The sequence below is a fragment of the Typopeltis vanoorti genome, chromosome 16, assembly GCF_054136105.1.
Source record: "Typopeltis vanoorti isolate ZY-2024b chromosome 16, IOZ_Tvanoo_1.0, whole genome shotgun sequence".
Lineage (NCBI taxonomy): Eukaryota > Metazoa > Arthropoda > Arachnida > Uropygi > Thelyphonidae > Typopeltis > Typopeltis vanoorti.
Genome location: NC_143564.1, coordinates 112,708,575 through 112,733,970, shown reverse-complemented (window position 1 = coordinate 112,733,970; position 25,396 = coordinate 112,708,575). Strand labels below are relative to the sequence as shown.

General features: G+C 35.5%; 1 protein-coding gene across 1 annotated transcript in view; it reads left to right on the top strand.

Annotated features, from left to right (window-relative positions):
• ATP8A (ATPase phospholipid transporting 8A1) overlaps positions 1–20,552 on the top strand; it is a 1,088,708-nt gene extending 1,068,156 nt beyond the window's left edge. The window contains exon 41 of the mRNA XM_090406292.1: positions 18,710–20,552. Coding sequence (XP_090262418.1) covers positions 18,710–18,763 — 54 coding nt within the window. The 3' untranslated portion in view covers positions 18,764–20,552. The remainder of the gene's footprint in view (positions 1–18,709) is intronic.
• The last annotated feature ends 4,844 nt before the right edge of the window (positions 20,553–25,396 follow it).

Genomic DNA, 25,396 nt, shown 5'->3' with positions numbered 1-25,396 from the left:
TGTCTAAATATCTAGCCAAGATTTTACAACAACACATTCACAACTCGGATACTTATATTAAAAACTCGCAACATTTTATTGAAAAATTGAAAAACATCCCTATATCTGAAGATGATATACTAGCAAGCCTTGATGTCACATCTCTGTTTACAAACATTCCAGTTGTGGAAGTCATCAACATCTTAGACAACTTGTTCCCAAGAAACATCACTACTTTCTTCAATCATTGTTTAACTTCGAACTATTTCATTTGGCAAAAAACAGTCTACAAACAACTTACCGGATTAGCCATGGGTAGCCCCCTCTCTCCTTCTTGTGCTGACTTATTCATGGAAGACCTAGAAGATAAAATCTTATCTCAAATTACCCCAAAACCGAAAACTTGGAGATATGTTGATGACATCTTTATCATTTGGAATCATACAAAAGAAGAACTAATGGATTATCTCAAATCAATAGTTTCCACCATACCATCAAATTCACATTAGAAATTGAAAAAGATGAAAAACTTCCATTCGTAGACATCCTAATAAAAAAACAAACCAATAACAGTTTCAACCTGTCTGTGTATAGAAAACCTACAAATACTGGACATTACCTCCATTTCAACTCGTCACATCATATATCCCAGAAACTTAGCATTATCCATATGCTTAAGAAAAGAGCTATACATTACACAACAGACCAAGATGACTTTCAAAAAGAATTAACTACAATATCCAGAGAGCTATCCTTAAACGGTTATCCTAAAAGACTCTGCAACAATATCCTCTTTTCGGATATACCACAAACACAACGTGATGACACCCAATACATCAGTACTATAACTATTCCATTTGTAAGCAGTATTTCCAAAAAATTGGCTATCCTTCTAAAACCACACAATATTAAAGTAACATTCAAGCCGGTCAATACTATTTGGAAATTTTTAAGATCACCGAAAAACCCTCATCCATTCTACAAGTACTCTGGAGTATATAATATACCTTGCTCCTGTGGTGTTAGTTACATTGGTCAGACCTCTAGAAGCTTCGAAACGAGACAGAAAGAACACATAGGATATGTCAGAAACAACAGACAAGATATTTCAGGCCTTTCTTGCTACTTTGCCTCTACCAACTATCTCATTGAGTGGGATAAGAGTCATATGCTATACACAGACAGGTTGAAACTGTTATTGGTTGAAATTAGTATTGTGCGAGACACGCGCATTGTCTCGCACAATACTAATTTTGTATGAATTAGAACTGTCAGTTAAAACCTAGTCTGTTACCTTCATATAGCTTACCAATTGTATTCCCTGAAGATGCTGATAGCAAAAATCGGTGAAACATATAGGACGATAAATTAAAACTCACTTGACTAACATTCAAAAAAAGTGTTATAGTTATTATAATAAATTTAGTTTAATCCTTTATCCAAGTGTAAGCAAACAAAGTTTGCTCCTGAAAATATCTTCAGGACTGAGGTAAGGTGGTACATTCCTTGGCAACTCACAGCAAAGGTGGATCAAGCCCTCATCACTTCCCGTTTCTTTACATGTATACTGCTGTGCATCAAGGGAAGATGTGCTTTGCATTATGGGAGATACTGAGATGCGGAGTGATGAGGGCTTGATCCACCTTTGCTGCGAGTTGCCAAGGGATGTACCACCTTACCTCAGTCCTGAAAATATTTTCTGGTGCAAACTTTGTTTGCTTACACTTGGATAAAGGATTAAACTAAATTTATTATGGTCTAACCAAGTGCAAAATAAACTTCCATGATAGAACTTAGTTTAATATCTCATGCTAGCAAGATTTTACTTGAAGATCATGCTAAATAGGATTGAGGTCAAAGTTGAGACAGAGATGCCTGAGGAATAAGCAGGTTTTAGGAAAGGTAAGGGCACCAGAGATCAGATTCCTTGCCTTAGACAGATCATAGAAAAATATAAAGAATTTAGACTCCTCCTTCTGGTAATGTGTTTCTTAGACTACTCTAGAGGAGCTTTTGACTGTATTCCTCATGGGAGTAATGAAAATAATGGGTTTTCCTCAACATACCATCAGGTTGATAGCCAACTTGTACAGGGGGAAAGCAAGAAGCTGCAGTAAGAACAGATGTTGGATTAACTGATTGGCTTCAGGTTGGAAAGGGAGTTAAGGAAGGTTTTTTACTTTCTCCTCACTTGGTTATTATATATATGCTGAGGACTATATATATATATATATACAGGGTGTTCGGGATAAATTTGACAGTTTCGTAAGGAAAAAGAAAATCTTCTTTGTATCTATTAAATTTAATGAATTGACAAAAAACATTACAGGCAGAGTTAATTACAATACTATCAACAAGATTTACTCAAAATAACCACCATTAGCATCGATCACAGCTTCAATCCTGCTTCGGAACCTCGAACAAGCTGATGCTACAGTCTCCCTGGGAAGGGCCGCAAAAACTGTTTTAATTTTATCCATTAACTGGGCTTTTGTATTACTGGAAGTGCGATTGGTGTCTTTTTCAACTGCGCCCCATACAAAATAATCCATGGGGTTAAGGTCTGGGGAGTTTGGAGGCCAAACATTTGGACTGGTGAAGTCGTAGAAATTTTCAGACAACCATTTTTGACTTTTCCCAGAGGTGTGGCAAGGGGCCGAATCCTGCTGCCATACATACGGCCTACCATTGGCTACCCTTGTTATCCAGGGCTTGACTACAGTGTTTAGCAACTCCACGTAGCCATCTGAAGTCAACCTGAGGCCCTCTTGGAAAAAATGCGGAGGCATCACATTGCCTTCAGAGGATACACATCCGAAAACCATCACAGTTTGGGGAAATTTAGTCTGCATTACACGAGGAATGTCCTTTGTACTGTATGCAAGCCATCTGTTATTCTGCGTGTTGTGTTTTTGATCCTGGCAAAAGTTTTTCTCATCGGAAAAGAACCAGATTGTTTGTGGTTCCGCAGGATGTTTCACTCTGCTTAGAAGTTTCTTCGCATTTATCAAACGTTTTTCACGGGCCTTTTCTGTAAGCAGCTGACCTTTGCGGCGCTTGTATGAGTAGTAGCGGAGGTCTTCATTGAGTGCAAGCTTCATAGTAGAGGCTGCAACATTCATTTCACGTGACAAAGCCCGAATTCCAATGCCAGGGTTCTTCAACACCTGTTCCTGCAGATTTACGAGGAATTCTGCTGTACGAACGCAATCAGATCGTCTGCTAGGGATCTTTCTTCTTGCTACATCCTCGTAGTCACCATTGCAAGTCTCTAGTTCATGCCTGATTGTTTTTACTGTATTCAGGGAGCATTGGGCAGCAGTCGAAATATCCTTATTTTGATGGCCGGCACGAATCATCATGATACAAGTTATTCTCTTCCATGATTCAGGTGGGTTCCAGCTATCCATCCTTTCTGACATCTTGTATATGAATGAAGAAGGGTCCAACCTTTTAAATGAAGAGAAGTGTGTGTTAATACATGTAACTTACGGAAAAATATAATTAATTATAAATATGTCAAATTTATCCCGAACACCCTGTATATATATATAATTTTATTTTATATAATAATATAATATAATTTTATTATATATAATATATATATATATATATGTATCATGCCTGAAGCATTTGATGAGCTGAAGACAGGAATTAGAATAAGTGGTAGATTGATCAGTAATCTGAGGTATGCTGATGATACTGTACTCCTCTGTAATGACAAGGAAGAACTAGGAGAAATTCTTGATAAAGTTTACAAGATAAGTAATAACAGAGGACCTTCAACTCAATCCTAGCAATACAAAGATTACTGTTCTCAAAGGAAATACAAACAGGAAAGCTCTTGAGAAACAAGTGTACTTTAATAGAGAAAGAATTGAAGTCAGCAAGCTCGAGTATCTGGGATTCATTATTAATGTGAAGAATTAATGTTAAGAAGACATCAGAAGAAGATTAGGAATGACTAAAACAACAGTCAGAGACGTGTCTATAATCTGTAAGGATGGATCTATCGCCATGGGAACAAAGTTGAGGATTTTATATGCAGTTGTTTTTCCAACAGCAACTTATGGATGTGAGACTTGGAACTTTTGAGATGTGGTGTTACAGAAGGCTGTTGAGGATATCATATGCTGAAAGGTATACAATTAATTGGGTGTTAGAAAAGATCAGTAGACCTTTAAGGCCCCTTAAGGATACTGACAGAATAAAGTTAAAGTATTTTGGACACATTGAAAGGATGGAAAGAGGACTTCTCAGAACAGTAATAGAGGGTAAAGTTCCTGAAAAAAGAGGAAGGGACAGACTATCAATGAGATGGATGGTGTGTGTGTGTGTGTGTAGAGTGACTGATCTTCAGAGAGTTGAAGCCTCAAAAAAATGCATACAACAGGACTACATGGTGAGGACTGGTGTGGCACATCACTGAGCATTGGAGTGACCATATGGCATTTGTGGATGTCCAGTGAACAGAAGAAGAAGAAGATCCTTAGTAATACTCCTTAATTTTGTGTTAAGTGACGTACTTTTTTTTTTTTTTGTCTATTATTCGTTTTTGTTCCCATGAATTCAAGTACTTTATAGATGGAGCTCTCCTGCAATCAATATAATGCATTGTAACACGCACTTTAATTTTAATTGGTACTCTAATTCATTTTATCTCTTTTCCTATTTGCATTGAGAATGATCATGAAATGCACATGAAAATTCTTCTGGTAATAAATAAATTTTCTCAATTTAAGTTATTCCATAATTTTTTACTTTATATCTTCTTCTTATGTCCCAGTTTTTACCAGTATATGTTCATTATTATTACAGTAACCTCCATAGAGTCAGCAGACTCATTGTGGGAAGGCCGCATAACTGGCAACATGTTTATTATATTGAATTGTAAAATTATTTGCAATGTTCACAGTGCATTCTGGCATTCCAAGAAAGATTGAAGAAAGGTTAGCACCATTACATTCATCGTGCTGAGGGATTTGGATGTTGCTAAAAGTGAAATTGGGGATAAAAAAAAAAAAGTTTCTGCAAGGAATCAGACAGAATTGAATTTTACCAACATTGAATTTAACGGATTTATCAGAACCCCATTGAAAAATAGTGTGGAAATCAGAATTTAGGATTCTAAAAGTGGGAGAATTGCAATGAGAAAGATTGCAATGTACTGTGATCAGCAAAACCTGGAAATGGGTTTGTAATCAACTGCAAAAAAGTCATGTCATTGATATATATATAGAAGGAAGAGAGTAAGTTAAGGAACAGAGCCTTGTGGAATGTCAATAGTAGATGCAAAGTAGAGTATAAAAGTCCTTCCATCATTGTATACGATGAATGTTCAAGCAGAAAGCTGGCAAACCTTTCTGAAGTTAGAAGACAGATTGTGTTTCAACAGCAACCACATTCCCCAAAATTTCTCCATGGCATTTTGTTCAAATGTGGGTGACATAGGAAAGAAAATCCTCTTTTGATTGACATTGAAGGAATCCATACTGGGGATTATTTATCACTTGAGCAGCTTCAAGGAAGCTTAGAAGGCTGAGTGTTAAATGGTTTTCTCCTTGGATGATAATTTAATCATGAAGCTTTATCACCCTTCTTTAGAATTGGTGGAGTATAAAAAAGGTATCACCAAATAGGAATCAATTCTAAAGCATAAATTGACTTCAGAACAATTCAAAGAAATCCCATTGGACCAGGAGTCATTTTTGATATCAAGTTATAACATTCTCTTGATCTCTTTATGACAAAAATTAAAGGGGACATTGAATGTTGCAGGTTTTGATTGGTAAGTTATTTACCATGATCATTAGCGAAAGAACTGGAATAAAAGTAAGAAACCAATAGCTTTAGCAGGGAAATAGCATGTGTTGATAATTTCTTTACATCTGTTTTGTGTTTTGATTAAAGAAGTATGTAAATCTCCATCTTCTGACATAAAGGAAGATTGTAATTTTAATGAAAGTCAGTTGTGATATGCTTGTTTCTTCTCTTGAACAGACAACACACCTTTGCTGACCGTCACAGGGAATTCTCTGCAAATTGAACCAGTTCGTAATCCTTAAATAATACCCACTGTCTCTATATCTTGACTGTAGCTGCAAATATACAGACTGGTCAATAATTGGAAACCTCTGTCTTCATATTGCATTGCTCTTGTGCAGTGGCACTATTTTGCCCTCCTTCTTTAGGAACCTGCTATTGCAAGATTCATGTAACAACTAAGTCTAAAAAAAAAAAAATGTTTTTATGAAATATGCATGCTTTCTCTAAATATACATGACACTATATTAAACAACTTGAACAGCCTTTATTAACACCTAGCCCATTCACCTGTTGTTTCACTTCTAATAGCACTCCTTCCTGGTTTTTGCACAGCAAAACCAGAGAAATTACAACACTTTTCACTTTCTACAGTATAAAACTGTAGAAAGTGTATAAAACTGAGTGGTTAGTGTATCCGCTCTCCAGCCAAAAGGCTATGGGTTTGAATCCCACTGTGGGCATGGATGTTTGTGATTGTTTGTGGAAATATTAGTGGTGGTGGTCGGCGGTTAATGCTGTTGGTGTAGTGCGGTCAGTTGGTGGATTGAGTGGTGGAGACAGTTGTAGAGCAGGTGTCCTCCCTCGATGAGCCTTTTGGACTCCCTGGAGGAGGTGTCAAATAATAATAATTATTATTTGACACCTCCAGGGAGTCCAAAGACTCATTGAGGGAGTGTGTTCCAACAGCATCGAACAATTGAACCCCTTCCAACTACTAACCACGCTCAAACTTGCTTAACTTTTTGCATGATCCATTAGTAGCAGAGGCTCTACCAATCGACCAACCTTAAGTGCTCATAATTCTAGTTTGTACTCTCAATGGTCACTTTGCCAGATCACCATCCACCAGTGTTACTCACCTGTAGCTATTCTTTGTTTACTGTATAGCAGAAGCACTCAGTTACATTCTTTAGCCTTACTGATCAATCTCTTCTCATATTTTAGTGTTTTTTTCTCCTCACCATTCTTGTCACTTCTCTGCCATATACACTACTTGGAAAGAAGTCAACAGACACCATAGTGCAAGGAACAAACAGCCATGACACCCGCCTTAATAAGATGTAGGATGTCCTTTCACTGCCGTGACTGCAACATCCTTATGGGGTATACTTTCCACAAGCATATGATAGTGATCAACGGGAATTTTGGACCATTCTTCATGATGACATGTAATGATATCCTGGACTGTTGTGGGACGGACAACCCTTGACTTCTCCCAACACTCCAGTTCATCCCATAGATGTTCAGCAGGGTTGAGATCACGGCTCTGTGGAGGCCAGTCAAGTGTGATGAAGATGATGTCCACAAACCATGCAGTTACAGCAGCAGCCTTATGACACAGAGCATTGTCTTGCTGAAAGACATAGTAGCTTCAGTTCCATAGAAACATCACAAAATAAGAAGCATTGCATTATCCAGAATGTTCAGATGACTCTTGGAATTCAGTGTTTGGGGCACTACAAACAGAGGTCCAAGGCCAAACCAGGAAAAACAGGACCATACCATCATACTACCACCACCTTCGAATTTCATAGTTGGGGTTATGCACTCTGGTAAGAGACAATCACCAGCCATCTGCCATGTCCACACCTGTCCATCTACTTGGTAGAGGGTGCAGTGTGATTTGTCACTCCATAACACTTGGAAAAGACCTGGGTTCGATTCTCGTCATGACGAGGAAAATCATTATATGGTCTTTTTCAATTGAAGGAGAGTTAGCTGATCTCATACAGAGGTAGCAGGGATTTTTCCTCCTAGAAACTTAGGTTTTTCATCCCACATACAGACAAATCAGCCTTCAGAGAACACACGCAGTTTACTGACAAAAAAAAAAATACTGTTTTTGGCGATGATGGGTGGTAGACAGCATTGATGATAGTAGCGTCATGGTAGGAGAAGTAAGTTGTAATGGAGATGGTGACATGTATGGTAATGAAGTAGAGTACATAGGCCTCCTGCAATGATTCCTTGGACTCCTGGCGATGTCACATAATAATAATAATTCCAAGCTTCCACATCCTACTGTACATGCTTTTTTGCACCACTGCAGATGATGTTGTATGTTGTTTCAGATAATGTGGGTGCAGTCTTACTATGGAAATGCATGATGTGAGATTGGTTCCAAATGTTTTGTGCTGATTCATGTTACACTCAATGCCTGAAACCCCATATTCAACATATCAACCAATAAATGGTGGTTTTTACATATTATCCTTCATAGCACCCTACTGTCACATTAAGTGAGTGTGATGGATGGTTCACTGCAGGGTAGCACTTCCAGTTGACTCCCTGCCCTTTCATCTCAGTGTGATATCAATGATAGTTTACCTAGGATGGCCCAATTTGTCAACAGTTTGCTGAACAGATAGGCCTACAATATAGCATTCTATCACAACTCCTTTTTCAAACTCCATCAGTTCTCTTCTAGCTGCCATTTAACCGGACACAGTTGCACTGACTGGGGAGCATCATATTCCTCCAATTTATACCAGCCACAAACACGTGACTTGTTATATTGCACGATGTACCTTGCCTTTGGGGGGGATGTCTGTTGACTTCTTTCCAAGCAGTGGATTTCTCATATATCTGGTCACTGCTTGCTATGACCATAAAAACACCTTTCCACAACATTTGTTCAGTTTCACTCCTACATTATGTACGTGTCTAGCTCTTAATATTCAGTTATACATTTTTCGGCGGTTTTAATCATTGCTGTTCCCTCATTACTCACCTTATAGTCCACAATATCTCTTTTTTTTTCATCTGAAGGAACTCTTTTCCTGCTTGCCCATGCCCACTGTCCAGGTTACATCGTATGATCACCAACTGACAGTAGTGTTTGATAGCCAGGTGATAATTACCTCCTCTCTGGGCTGTCACCAATCCAATACACTAAATCCTAGGGTTGCTTCTATCATATGCTATTATTACATCATCCACATACTACCTCTTTCCATTGCATATTCCTATAATTAAAACCTCCATTAAGATAACTGTCTTTTTACTTACCCAGTCAGTTTATCTAGTCTTTCAGTCTGTATTACATTTAACCTATTTACATTTGCATTATTTATTTTCTCATGTCTTTTTCAAGAAAATTACATTGTCACTAAATTCAGCAATTCTTTTCACTAACACTGGCATCATTGTCTAGCCATTTGCCATGGATCAAACTTGATCCATGGCAAAATGCAGTCAACTTACCTGCCTAAAGCTCATCTGGCACTTGAGCCTTCTGGTTCCTTGCCAAAGCTTTTCTTCTGCTCTTCTTTGTTTCCACCTCTCACATCTGATATTACCTTGGTAACATCACCCAAGGATAAGGTAGCTTCAGTCAGCCTTTTTTCTCAAACTCTTCTTTAGTCAGTCAAGGCAAATCACCTCCTGCAGTACCATAAACTGTTGACCATGTGTCTCCTCTAATCTTTTGCCAGAAGGATGTCAGAAAAATGCTCATTGGTCTTGATACTAATAAGTTTCCTGTTGTTCAGATATATCCCTCCAGTTGTGCTCCAGACTTGTTCCCTTAGAATTACCCCCCCCCCTCCTGTATAACCTGTCACAGCATGGAAGCAAACCTTTATTTAGTCTGAATCTAAAATAGCTACCTTCTTATGGTCTCCCTCTTGACTTTTATGAAATGGATTTCCAACTTCCTCTCTGGTTGTTCCTTGCATGTCATCCAAATAGCTTTCTCGCACAACATTTCTTTATCCGTTTTGAAGTACTCTGGATCTGTACTCTCACCCATGCTCTTCCTCCTTTACATCAATGACCTCTCTTTTACTTCAAATCTTATTCATAGTTTTGCTGATGCCAATACTTTCCATTCCTCTTCATCATTTGAGAAATCCTGTTATACTCAAGTGATTGAAACCTCAAGATCTTCCATAATGAATGTCTTAAACACAGATTTCTTTGCTTCAAGTGGAATGAAGAAGACTTCAGTTTTCAGTATTCTTGAAATGCAAATGTTTCATTACCTGCAAGGAAGATCCTACTTCACTCCTTACTTTTTTGATAATCATCCTTTCAAGATCAGTTTCCCCTTCCTTCACTGCCTTACACATACAGCTTATTTTGGCATAAACATATTACACCCATAGCTTCCTCAGCCTCTAAAAACTTTTTCATTCAAAATGCTACTTCTCTGCTTCCCAACTCCTAACACTTTATAAATCCCAAATCTGATCAGCCTTTAGAATATTGTTCTCATTCAGAGTGGGAATTTGCAAGGATATTTACAGAAGAGAATATGCATACAGAAGAAGAAGGTGGTGGTCTGCCTAATAAGTAGCCCCCTCTCATGCAAACTCCATCTAGTCAACTTTCCATTGGCACTCTTTCTTTTATGCCTTTTTATAGGTATTTTCTATTAGAAGTTTGTGTTACTCTGCTGAACTGGCTCCTACCTTTCCTCCACTTTTCCTTAATCATGTATGAACTGGAGCAGCCACTGGTCAATATCCATACATAGTCCAATTCTAAACATATAAAACCAATCTCATCATCTTCGTTCATTCCATATACCTCTGTTCTTTGGAACAGCTTTCCCCATTTGAGTACAATCCACACCTTTTCATGACACATGTTAATAGATTACCTCTTCTGTCTTAATCAGTTGCTCACACATGATCACCCCCCCCCCATTGTGTCTGATAGATCTTGTGACCTTTCATATGGGGGGTCAACATATTGAAAAATAAATAAAATAAAAATAAAATAGCAAGAGCACTAAATAATTTGAACCATTCATACTAATCATTAGATTAGGCTGATTTAATGAATTAACTTAGCAATGAGGCTCACTTAATACATTGAGGATAGTCTTGCATCAAGATTAAAGCAATAACCAGCTTATCATATTGGCTGATTTGGCTTACTTCTTAACAGAAGAGCTAGAGAGGCACTGTTAGGCTATAAACCAGTCAATGAACGAATCATAGTGGCACAATTTCAAGCAAAACCATTTAATATATCACTAGTCCAGATATATGCACCCACATCTGGCAGCACAGATGAGGATATAGACTTATTTCATAAAGTCTATATCCTCATAGTTATAAGATCTGACAGATACAATAGAAACAATACCAAAGCAAGATGCACTAATTATTGAAGGAGATTGGAATGCCAAAGTTGGAATAGATAATGATGGTTGGGAAAGCATCATGGGAAAATATGGTTTCAGAGAATGAAATGAGCGAGGTGAAAAAATGTTAGAATTTGCTGTGGACCACGAGATGATGCATCTGTAACACAACTGTAGAAAATGGACGTGGCGATCAAATGATAGGAAAACACGATCGATGTGATTACAATTAAAAGAAGATGGATAACATCAGTACAGCAGTGTTGAATTTTTCAAGGAGCAGATATAGACTCGGATCATATTTTAGTGATTGCAAACATCAAGTTGAAATTAAAAAGAAAATATAAACCCCATCATCAGAAACGAAGAGATTCAGCAAGAATAAGAGAAGCAGAAATAGGAAGAAGGTACAGAACAGTGTTAGAAGAGAAACTTAAAAGTGTGGACAAAGAAAAAAAATTCAAATTTAAGAGTGAAAGGAGTAATGAAGGCGATAGGAGATGCAGTTGAAGAAACAGTACCAGAAGAAAAGATCAAGAAGAAGTGGATTAGACAAGAAACACTGAAGTTAGTACAGGAGAAAAGAATGTTGAAGATAAGAAGGGATACATCAGAACAAATAGAGCAGCAATATAGAGGAAAGTGTAATGAGGTGAAAAAAGCACTCAGAATGGATAAGATGAAATGGTTAGAAGCCCAGTGCAATAATATAGAACAGCACTATGGAGAGCATAAAACTAGGGAGGTGTACAAAATGATTACAACCATTAATAGAAGGTGGCAACCAAAACAGACCACAATTAAAGATGAAAAAAGCAAAGTATTGATGAGTAAAGATAAAATTGAACAGCAGTGGACAAGATACTGTAGTGAGTTATATAAAGAAAAACTAGATTTAGATAGCATTTGAAAACTGACTGAAGAATTGAAGCAGATATCACCACCATGTAATGAGTATGATATGGACATATTAAGAGGAGAGGTAGAAAAAGTAATAGGACAGCTAAAACACAACAAGAGTCCTGGTAATGATAACATCACTGGAGAAATCATTAAATATGGTGGTGAAAGTATGGTACCAGAAATGCACCAACTATGTAATATGGTATGAAAAGAAGGAAAAATGCCAGTGGAGTGGATGAAATTGATATCGGTATCATTATACAATAAAGGGAATAAGCTAGAATGTAAAAATTATAGAACAATTGCCTTGACAAATCATCTTGGTAAGGTGATGATGATGATGATATTGACAGAAAGATTGAGAACACAATTGGAAGCATACCTTACAGATGAGCAAGCAAGATTTAGGAAAGATAGAACTACATTTCAACAGAATTTAACAGTGTGGTTAATAGCAGAGAAAGCTAGGAGAAAAAACAAAAAGATATATACTTTGTTGATTTTCAGAAGGTATTTGACAGTATCGACCAGAAAGTGATATTAGCAGTACTAGAATCCTATGGAATTGACAGAAAACTAATAACTATATTAAAAGATGTTCATAAGAATGCAGTTGCAGCAGTTAGAATAGGTGTGGGAAAATGGTTTAAAACGAGCAGAGGTATTATCCGGATTTGCAGATGACATTGTTATTATTGAAGAAAGCGAAAGAGAACTACAAAAAACACTGAAAATGTTAAATGAGGAAGGGAAAAGATTTGGACTTGTTATGAACTTGGAAAAAAAAAAAGACAATAGTATTTGGTGAGAAGACCATGAAACAAAAGATACAAGTGTATGAAATCGATATAGAAAATGTAGAACAATTCACATATTTGGGAAGTAAAATGACATATGATTTGGACTATAAAAAAGAAATAAAGATCGGAATTGCAGGAGAACAAATCTGAAGGCCATGGATAACATCTGGAAAAGTAAAGTGATCAGCCTACAAACAAAACTAAGAGTGCTGGAAACATGCATCTTTAGCAGTGTACTGTATGGATCTGAAATGTGGGTAATAATAAGGAATCAAGAAAAAAGAATTCTGGCATTTGAAAGAACTTGTTACATGAAGATTCTAAGAATAGGATGGGTACAAAAAATCACAAATGACAGAGCTTTATCAGAAGAAGATACAACCAAAAGAGAATCTAATGCAGAAGATTATTAAACGAAAGCTGCAATTATTTGGGCACATCTGCAGAATGAGTGAGGACCCTGAAGATAAAGACATTCATGTTTGTTATTATGAATGGAGTAAACAGAAGAGATAGACCATGCAGAGAATGATAGACATCATAAATGACTGGTGTGGAATGGGTGTACAGAAACTGCGACAGTGTGACCTGGACTAAGAAAGGTGGAAGAAATAGTGAAGGAGGCATCGGACACCAACAGACAGTGAGCCTCATGATTCGTGATGATGATGATGAATACCTTTGTGGACTTAGGTTTACTTTTCAAAGTGTTAGCTAAGAGCAGAATGAGACTCATTTTGAGATATAATATGTGCATTTGATATATTTTGATATACAATGATCTCTTAATTATCTGAACTTCATATAACCAAACCACCCCTCACTCAACCAGTCGCTGAATGGATTAATATGTCATCTGACTTCACCCTGGAACAGTTCTGTGTACCTTAGGTTGACCATCCATCCTGTTTTAAATGGGACATTCTCATTTCCCATTGTCCTTGTGTCCCTGATATGCTTTCGGGTCTGCAATATGTTCCAATTTTTATTTAATAAACATAAGATGGATATAACTTGCATATATATATATAAATATAAATACACTTCTCTGCCGAGTTTCCCTAGCCGGACCTTATAGGAGACACGATCGCTATGCCCAAGTGTCCGTATATTCACATCCTTTTGGTCCATTTTGATAAGATTTCACTGGCCTGGCAGCTGTTTGAAACTGTTTGGTTTTCATCAGAGACCAGGCAAAAACCTTAAGAGAGCAAAAACTTTCTTTCAGTACTAAGAAACTTGAAACGGCAGAGAAGTGTATTTTTCATATGAAAACCAACCAGTTTGAAACAGCTGTCAGGCCAGTGAAACCTTATCAAAATGGACCAATAGGAATCGAATGTACAGATGCTTGGGCATAGCCCAAGTCCTGAATCATAATAATAAAAAGCACTATTTTGTTTGCGATTTATTATCATGTTTTCTTAGAATGGACTAGAGGTCAAGAGTTCTGCAAAAACTTGTAGGGTTTCTCCAAAGCATAGAGAAATTTTTAACTTGTTTAAATGTTAGCATAATGATATGAGTAAGCAGCGTGCTAGTTTTTTAATGCAAATAATATGGAACTACTACTACTGACATTGCTGATGGAGATACAACTTAACACATGATCTATGTATAAATGTAACTACTGCAGCTAAAAGTGCAAAGGAATCACCTAAGATTAATTTATACATAAAGAATAGCAAATACCATTCAGCATACACAGAATTTACATTCATGTATAACAATGATTGTCCACAGTGTGTTAAAAAACATCCAGAGGTTTTGTCTTGATAGTGCTATGGTTCCATTAAAAAAAAATTAAAAGACATTTTGGAAACAAATCACCCACAAAACTGAATATACTTCTTAATAAGGGAGGTGATAGAACTCAAGCATCAAATTATAGGCCTATCTGTGTGTCAGGTATCTGGTTAAGTTGTTGGAGAAGCTGGTGAGAACTAGGATCCAGAATTGGGTTGACAACAATGGTATTATCTTTGATGGACAGCCGTCACCTTCCTTGGACAGAGGAGAGGGATACACAGTAGTATACTTATATTTCACAAAAGCTTTTGATAGATTACTGCATAATAAGCTGATAGTCAAACTAGAGCAAATAGGGTTGGATATTAGATTAGTGCATTGGATCAGAGACTGGCTATCTGATAAGTATCAGCAAGTTGTGTATGGAGAAGCAATATCCCAGAAGAGGAAATTTACTAGTGGTTTTCCTCAGGGGTCTGTTTTAAGGCCATTACTGTTTAACTTGTATGTTAATGGAATTTTTTTGGCATTGTTGGGTTGTTTCTTAAGTGCTGATTTAAAAATGACAAACTAGGTTTTAGCTTGTACTGATGGTTCAGCTAATATGTTCAATAAACAAACAGGATTAGTCACAAAAATTTAACAAGTAGTGCCAAATATAGAAAGCACACATTGTATGATACACAGAGAAATATTAGCAAGTAAAATGTTTCAAGTGCTGAGTTGAATATCAGATATTAACATCAGCTGTTAAATTTTTTAAAGTCCAACTACTTCAAGACTGTGTACAATAACATATGATGACACATGCTCTTCTCATTATTATTATTATTATTATTATTACGTAACACCTCCAGGGAGTCCAAAGGCTCATCGAGGGAGGGCACCTTTCTCAACCAATCACAACTACCTCCATCATCTACACCAATGCCATCTACTGCCGACCATCACCACTAGTACTTTCACAGACAATCGCAAACATCCATGCCCACAATGAGATTCGAACCCGCAGCCTTTTGGCTGGAGAGCAGATACACTAATCACTCGCCCATGAACACATGTTATCTTTCAGATATGTCCAACTTTTGAAAGAGTTTATCTCTTCAAGGAACACAAAAAATAGTTTTCAACAGTTATACTAAAAATAGAAGGACAAAAAAAAGAAACTTTGGATCCAAAAAATTGAAAATAACTTCTTAGCTATGTTCATGCTTTAATGAATCAAATGAATAAGGCAGAAAAGAGGAATGAAAGTAAGGGCTCTAAGTAAGTAAAATAGAATTGACTTGAAAAATGTTGTTTCTTAGATATGATTACTATGTTCCTTCAAGCAAGGACCAGAAAGGAGGATTTTTTTTGTGGGGTGGAGGGGGAATTGGATCCATTCAATTTCAACAGTACAACAAATCTATCTATGAATGAAGAAAAAGTGTTGGCAGTCTTTCCATAGGCATAGCATTAAAAATTTTTAAGAACTATTGATAAATATCATTTGTTATTTGATAAACTTGGATAAAAATTCATAAGGAGTAGCGCTGTGAAATGAGAAAGCATTTGTGATCCTATTCCATTTTCCTTCAATGTATTTATGCAAAATTGGATTCTCAGAAGTCATGGCAGCCCTAAGGAAATATCGAAATAAGCTGAATTTGGCATCTCCTTAATTAAGATCATCTTTAACATACATTACATCAAACATTGATAACTTAAAATTGTTCGATGCAAACTTCTATCTTTCATTGAGATTTATGCATTTAGTGATTTAACATTTTTTATTAAATTATTTCCAGAGGATGTTGGAAGTTTTTTCCCACTTGGTTAGACTATAATAATTTTTTTTTTTTAGTCTAACCAAGTGGGAAAAAACTTCCAACATCTTTCTCTAAATCCAGAGTAATTTAATAATAAGGTAGTACGCCTTTTGGCAACTCATATAGGTAAATATGACTTCTCCATTGCTTCTGCCTTAGTATCACCAGGTGGGTTAGAATGATTAATACCCTTGGAGGGTAATGGCAATGCTGTAGCCAATGAAGTTCTAACTGAGGCTCGGCTATTGCTGTTACCATCCTGCTATGATCAGAGCTTTAATAGCTCAGTAACACCTTATCCCTACACTGTCCTCTACAGATAATGGGGAAGATGAAAAGCATTCTTGCTTCGCCCCTTCAAGCCAGTCCTTATAAGGACTTAGTATCACTGCTTCTGGGTCTGGCTCCCACTGACGAGACCTCAATAAAGGTTGAAACCGGTCTGGGTAGTGGCCTTTCCCTTAATGCATAGCATTATACATGTATGCAAGGAGATTGCTTTGCATTATGGGAGATACTGAGACAAGGAGTGATGAGAGCTTGGTCCACCTTTACCGCAAATTGTCTCAGTCCTGAAGATACTTCAGGTGCAAACTTTGTTTGCTTACACTGGGATAAAGGATTAAACTACATTTATTATTTCCAGAGGAGTTATGGTACTTTATTATTTGTGATATTATGTATTATTTTTTTTATTACAGTATTTTGCATGTTACTGTTCATTGGCCTTTCCAATAATTTTTAATGAAAATTTTCATAGGGGCTCAACAATAAAGAAATTTTAATATTAGGGTTCTGCGATCTCAAAAAGTCTAGGAAACACTTCTCTACACTACATTACACTGAAGTATTTTTGTCTTTTTATTGTGTGTATATGAGTGTTTTTTTTTGGCCGATTTTCCTATGTGTGTCATAGGAAAATCATGTGTCATAGTCACATGATCAGTTTATAAGCTTTTGTTGATGTCTCAATCTATGAGACATGAAGGAAAAAACTCATATTTTATCAATGATACATGACTGTAAGCAGTAAACAAGTAACTAAGAAAATGTATGAGAGACTCATAACTGAGGAGATATGTGAAGTGTCTTTTCTCAGTTCATAGTTTCTCATGGAGTAGCGGCAAGTGAAAAAAAAAACACATAAAGATTGCATTTTTAGCATGAATATGAAGAAATTATATCATTTAGTGTTATAAAATTGTTCTTTCATTTATGTTACTATATTTATTTTCAGATGCACTTAAAACAAGTTGTCTTTAAATATACAAAAAAAGAGTAAAACTTTTTTTTTTTTCATATATATGTTACACTCAAATTATGAAATCACACAATCCATGAACTGTATAATGTGCTTGTACAGTTCGTGGAATGTGTAGAATTTTGCACAATTCATGAAATGAGTATTACGTTTTCTGCTCATTTCATGAATTGGGTGCATAGTAACAGACAATGCATGATGTATGGAAACTAGCGATAAACTGGTGAAGAACATTTCTTATTGGTTGTTGCTGTGTTTTAAGAATTTTTTTAGTAATAGTATTAGTCAAGTGTTACAGTAAATTTGTACAATATTACATCAGAATTCCTTTCGTCGTATTTAGTAAGGTTAGTTTCTCATTGGCGTGAGTTGCAGGACCCGCGGCTTATATAATATGTGACAATTAGGTTTTAATGACAGTAAATTTGTACAACATTACATCAGAATTCCATTGGTCGTATTTAGTAAGGTTAGTTTCTCATTGGCGTGAGTTGCAGGACCTGTGGCTCACATAATATGTGATGATTCATCACTATTAATTTAATAAAGTGATATTTTAGGATTCCATGAACTGTACAAGCGCGTTATACAGTTCATGGAATGAGCAAAAATGTTGCCATTCTGTGAATTGTGCGATTTCATAATCTGTGCGTAACGTATGTCACCCAAGAAAACATAATGCTCATTTCATGAATTGTGCAAAATTCTACACATTCCACGAACTGTACGAGCATGTTATACAGCTCATGGAATGAGCAAAAATGTTGCTCATTCCGTGAATTGTACGATTTCATAATCTGCGCGTAACATGTATATACATGTGCACACAGACAAAGAGAAGATTGGAATCATTTTCTGAAATTCTGAAATTTTCACAACTAATGTTTATTACATAAAAACATCTTCAATATTTGAATTTTCACATATATTTACTGTTCTCCTGTGTATAATTTAAGATGATTATTAAGGTTTAATATAGCTGCATAATGCTTTTCTTGAATAATTTAGAAAATGATGACAAATATTAAATCTTTTTTTTTTTTTTTTTGCTCTCTCTCTCTCTCTCTAGTCTGAAGTGATTCGTGCCTATGACACAACTAAAAGCAAGCCCCAGGGAGTGTGACAGAAAAAAAAAAAAATAATAATATTGTAATATATTAAAAGTTAAGGATACATATGTGTTGAATGGCAGAGAAGTTTTTTTATGCATTTCATTTTCTAAGTGGTTTGATGTTGCCACCTCTCATTGTTGATGTTTATGGTGTTGGAAATGTGTCAATGGTAGCTGGAAATCATCTAATTTATTGACAGTTTGCTGTACAGTGTTACATATTTGGATACGATGATGTTGACCTTACCAGTAATCAGTCAGTGAAATATCACATCAGTGAAAATCTCTATTCTGTGATAACTTTGTTCTTAAGGTATTATATAGTAGAGACAGTTTTCTGGGACTTTTGGAAAAGTTGCTATATACTACACAATTGTGTCAGAACCTTTTGATTTATTATCTGAACATATGTTGAGTTACTTTAAATCAAAACTGAAAAAATTCTGTATGTGGAAGAAAAAAATGTTTAAAAAATTATTATGTAAGTAATATTAAAAGCACTTAGTTTATGAAATATTTTAATGGTTAAAAATATGTAATTATTTACTTCATATGATATAATTACATAGGTTTTCCTTTAGAACTTAGTATTTTATCTTTAGAAGGGACTTTTATGGAGTCCAATTCATTACAGGGAGTCATTTGTAGTCCTGCCTGGTGTGTATGTGTGTCTTCCTGTTATTTATGTATATAAGTATGTATGTGCAGGTTGACTTCAATTGCATTTGGTGTCTGTACCTCTATTTTAATTTTATATTTGTTTGACAACTTTTTTTGAATATACACTCATTATAGTTTCTTGATAAATGACTGTTTTCAATATATGACATAAACACATCTAGTCGTCATCCTAACTCATTTGTGAATATGTCATAAAAAATGTATACAAATTATTTATTGATCACACTATAACTAAAAAGAAGGGTTTCCAGCCTTTTTTCAATTGAATGGTCATGTGAGAAATTATGCATAAATAAGTTTTCACCAAATGAAATGACTGAAATTAGTGAGAAACTTGTTTTTGATTTGTATTGTAGCATCGAACTTCTGAAGACTTTTCATTTATATTAGAATATCAGGATTACCAAATTACCTAGGTTCAGGTAGAGAACTGCTGTTTGAATATTCTTGACTTATTTTATTAGTATCTAGGCAAATAAAAGAAGTTCTCAATCATTGTATCCCCTCTCTAAAAACAATGAACAAAGATATTCACAAGTGTGTTTGAGTGCATATACAGATTGGGTAAGTTGACATGGTAACATAAACAAAATTATATAATGACTGCTTAGGCCAGGATGTTGTACTTTTGCAGATGACACTGAGATTTTAGGTTGGAAACCCCAAGAAACATTATCTTTTGTTCATGTAAAATATTTCTAGTCATTCTGGAATGCAATGGATAATTTGCTTTACAGTCTCTAGATGTAGATGATATGGTTTTATAAATGGCATTTGTTACAGCATTTATACATTTTTTTTTTTTTTTGCTTTTCTAATATTTGTGATTGCTATCATGTCTCTCTTTGTGCTTGAAGAGCCAATATATTATTGAATCTTCTGTAATATTTTTTAATACTTTTCTTTTTCCAAAAAAAAAAAAAATAATAATAATGTTCTGTATTATATTTGTATATGCCATCACTTGCATTTATTTCACAGAAATAATGCAAAGCTATGTTTTTTATGTATTAAGCAATTATATGATAATAAATATTTTTTTATTAATTATCATCTAACTACCATATATGTAGACCCAGTAATAAAAAGTAATGGGAATAAAATTTAAGGTCCGATTTTTAAAATTTCATTATATACCTTAATAACTTCGGTTTCTTATTTGTTTTTGGTTTATAAATTTTTAAGCTAATGTATGTATAACATTCTTACAGTCATGTTTATTTTTTCTTTTAGTCAGATCATATTTTTCAAAGTTTCTGTCTTGCTGTGTTGTTGGGAGAAAGGGAGGGATATACAGAACGTTTATTAGCTTTTGCAGATTGCTATTGTATTTTATCTGCTGTCAGTGCATTGCACACTTTTGCACTGTATTGTCTTTAGAATCATTGTAAGACATTCCATTATGAATGAATGAGCTGAATGAATCATTTAGAACATCCAAAAAAATACCACAAAAATTTTTTTTAAAAATCCAATTATGTTCTATATACATTAATAATCAACATACCATTGTTATAAATATATGGAATATATCATGAATTGTGATGTTATAGTTTTGTTTTGTATAGTGTTTTTTTTTTTTTTGTTTTTTTTATTCCCCATACTGTTGCTAAAATATTTTTAAAATATGCTTTTAGAAAAATAAATAAAATTAACAAATTTATACATTAAATGCATATGAAACAAATTTAAATCCTTGAAAATACAATTAAAAGTTTATGCAGTTAAAATATATTACACTAATGCTTTTTTATATAATGTTTCATCCGGTCTTCCTTTTCATGTTAGGCTCATTGGCCTGCCATGAACAAGTAACTTGGCTTCTTAAAAATCTGTTAATGTTTACAATAGAGCACTTAATTCTATCTGCATGTCTAAATTGCATGTTCTTCTAGCGAGTTTGCATATTTTATAGAATGGAAAACCAGAGTTTCCTTGGGGGGGAATCTTCCATTTCCATCCTGACCTTCATTTGAAAAGCCCTGATAAAGGTTCTTCATGAACAAATGATATTTGAATCTAAATCTTTCCAGCTGATGGGCATTATCAATACTAACTGAGCTAAGGATGAGTATCATGCTTGTTTTATATATATATATACATTCAATACATTCAAATTGCAAATTTATTATACCACTCTTTGACAATATGCTAAAAAAGGCCTAAGTTCGATTCTCATTATGACGGGAGGAATCTTTATGTGGACTTTTTCAATCGAAGGTGAGTTAGCCGATCTCATATGGAGGTAGCAGGGTTTTTCTCCCGGAAACTCGGGTTTTTCATCCCGCATACAGACAAATCGGCCCTTCAGAACACATGCAATTTACAGACAAAAAATACTAGTGGTGGTGGTGGGCGGTAGATGGTGTTGATGGAGATGATAGTGGTGGTAACAGTTGTATAGTAGGTGTAATCCTGCGATGAGTTTTCGGACCCCTTGGAGGTGTCACGAATAATAATAATAATAATGCACACAAAAAAAAAAATCTACCTCCCATATATCCACATTAGATATCAAGAAAAACAGTTCTTAGAATAAACACGATAAAAAGATTTTTCTAGCATTTACTCCAAGAAATCACTTTACATATTTATCAACTTTTGCACTATGTCTTATCACCTCTTACCTCCACTTATTCATCATGGTGTGTTATCTAGTCCACAGTTCTTGAATGTTTCCTCGCACTCAACATTCCACAGTCCCCTGCTTAGTTATTACTCACCAAAATATCTCTAATGTTTACTTTTTCCTCAGATCCTAAAGATCATGGTAATTCAGATCGAGTCATACTACTGACCTTGTAAAAAATACTGGATTGTGATTTTTTGTCAGTACTTGTTTTCCTTTTGTCGTTTTTACCACTTTTGGTAAAAACTTTAATCTACTGCCCACTGTCACTTTTGAGATCCATCCTTGGCATTTTTAGTTTCCTGGAGCTAAATCTTGCCAATCTAATTTGTCATCTGGAATTTCTTCAATTCCAGATGACAAATTAGATTGGCAAGATTAAATGGGTGGTATAAACAAATGATACTTGGCAACATGAATTTGCAACCAGTATCATTTGTTTATATCACCCATTTAATGTCCTTGAACCATTGCATTAAACTCTAATGCTTCAAGGACAAATACACCATTTGTCAAGCAAACCATCAATGTCTTAGACGCTGCACCGCCATACACATTCTCTTACTTATTGGTTAGCCATTTTCTTAGTTTATTCTTCATTCCCATTTGCTCAGTTTATATTATTATTATTACGGTCAACTCTAAGGAGTCCTTAGACTCATCAAGGGAGTCCCTAAACATCAGCATTTGCACAGTATCTATTAAACTTGGCCTTAAACTCATTCAGTCATGGCACCCACAACAGACTCCAGCAACCCATTCCACTCATTCACCACTCTCCAAGAAAAAAACATAGTTCTAATATCCTTGCTAACTACACTCTTACTCAATTTCCATGGATGGCCTCTAGTTCTCCCACCACCACACCTGTTCCGAAAAATTTCCTCTGAATTAATCGTGTAAAAATCCCTCAGTAATTTGAATGTCTCACCCATATCATCCCTTTTCCACCTATCAACCAGTTTCTGTAACCCACAAATCTTCAACCTGTTCTCGTAAGGTTCATTCCATAGGCCTGCTACCATCTTGGTCACCCACCTTTGAATCCTTTCTACCTTCTTTTCATCACCAAGAAACCCTGGTGCCCAGATCTGTGTGCAGTAGTCAAGATGGGGCTTATGAAGGCTTGATAAAGAGGAACGATAACCTTCTTGTCTCTGCTTGTCAAAGTATTCTTCAGTAACCAAATTATCTGATGAGCTGCTTTAGCCACTTCTGGTATGTGTCCCTTAAACTTTAACTCCCTATCCACTAACACTCCCAAGTCTCTGGCCTCGTCAATTTCCTGGAGTAGAGTTCCACTAATGTGGTATACCACTGATAAGCTTTTCATCCCAAAATGCATAACCTTACACTTTGCCACATTAAACTGACATCCATTCTCCTTTGCCCAATCTGCCAATCTGTCATCCTTCAAAATTTTGACATCATCTGTATTAACTATTGCTCTACACAACTTTGTATCATTGACAAATAACTGAACAGTTCCTCTCAGATCCTTTCCTATATCGTTAATGAACAAATTAAATAACAGAGGTCCAAGAACAGAACCCTGCCTCACGCCACTAGTTACAGGCCTTCTTTTGAACTCTATTTCTGAATAAACTACTCTCTGATATCTGTCCATCAACCACCCTCCTATCCATCTCACCAACCCTATATCGATCCCCATGTGCTGCAGTTTACTGATTAGAATTCCATGTGGTATCCTGTCAAAGGCTTTGCATAGTCCAGCAGTATCACTATAAACCTATTACCTTTATCCAACTCAGCCATCACTGTATTATAAAATGTGAGCAAGTTACTGAGGCATGATCTACCCTTCACAAAACCATGCTTCCCCCCCCCCATACAGTATCCCATTTCCATCTATCTATTCCTGTATTCTCCAATACTTTGACAACGATTCCAGATATGCTGATTGGTTGGTAATTTGCAACAGCGGTCTTGGAGCCTCCTTTATGCAATGGAACTATTTTCCCCTCTTTCCTCTCCCTCGGGACTAACCCAGAGCTGAGACTTAGATTAAACAATATGATCAAGGACACTGACAATTCCTTTGCCGCTTCACATAAAACTCAAGCTGGTATACCATCCAGTCCCACAGCTGTATTCACATTAATGTTTTGTAATATGCTTATCCTACAATATCACCATACCCAATGATCTACTCTTGCAAAGTGTTCACTTAGTAATTCTACTATTTCAACTGATTAAGTTACCTCACTACCATCAGCATTCCTTAAAATCATTCTGCTGTATGCATTCTTTCTTTTACTTGCAGCATATCAAAAGAACTGTTTGGGATACTCTTTAACCTCAATTGCTAACTTCCTTTCAGAATTTGCTTTAGCCTTTCTTACCACACTAGTTACCCTTCTGACCTGTGCCTTGTACTGTTCATGTACCTGCAGGGCACCTTTCTCCTTAAATTCCCTCCACTGTTGTTTCTTTTTTTTTCGGAGCTCCAGTTTAATGGTGTTATTCATCCATTGAACTCCTATTTCATTTACTCTCATGACTCTAGGTATGCAGTCTGCCATTATCTCCCTCAAACACTCCTTTATATAGGAACCTGTTGTGTAGTATTATTTAGTCTGATACATTCTGTCCACTTCCCTTATGTAACTCAGTCATACTTTACCCTAATATGAGAACAAATTACTAAGATATATCATTCTCTGAAAAAGACCATGTTATTCTTCAGATAGTATTGATTTTTCTTCACTCACTCCAGAATTCAGAGTCTTAGAATTTTTTTTCTCAAGTCCCTAACTAATACAGTATAAAGATTTCCACAGATGGCAGACTGTGGGCCACATCCAGACTTCCAATATATTTTCCTGACTGTGGGATGATTTAAGCCTAACTCATTAATCTGCATATAAAATAATTATTTTAGTTCACATATTTGCAAGTCTCTTTATTTTAATATATGATGTGTAGAAAGTTTTCTTGCATATTTAAGTAAGGCAATCTGTGAGCATGACTTTTATCACCTCACTGATGAAATTCATCTCCTGCATGCTACAAATATCAGCTGTGTACAATGAAATCAGCATTGAGAAAATGAATTTCACTTGGCTAATTGACAGAAATATTCAAATTTTGCTACAAATGTCAGGGATATAAATTTGCTTCATATTTTGGAAAAAATTTTTGTAGAAAAAGGTACCATTTTTCTAATTGATTAATGTTAACATTTTTTACATAACTTATATATTCTACATAATTATTCATTAACATTTAATAAAATGGAATATTAAAATGTGATAAACAGTTTATCTGATGCTTCATTAATTTTGAGATATTATTGCTTCTCAATCAGCTACAAA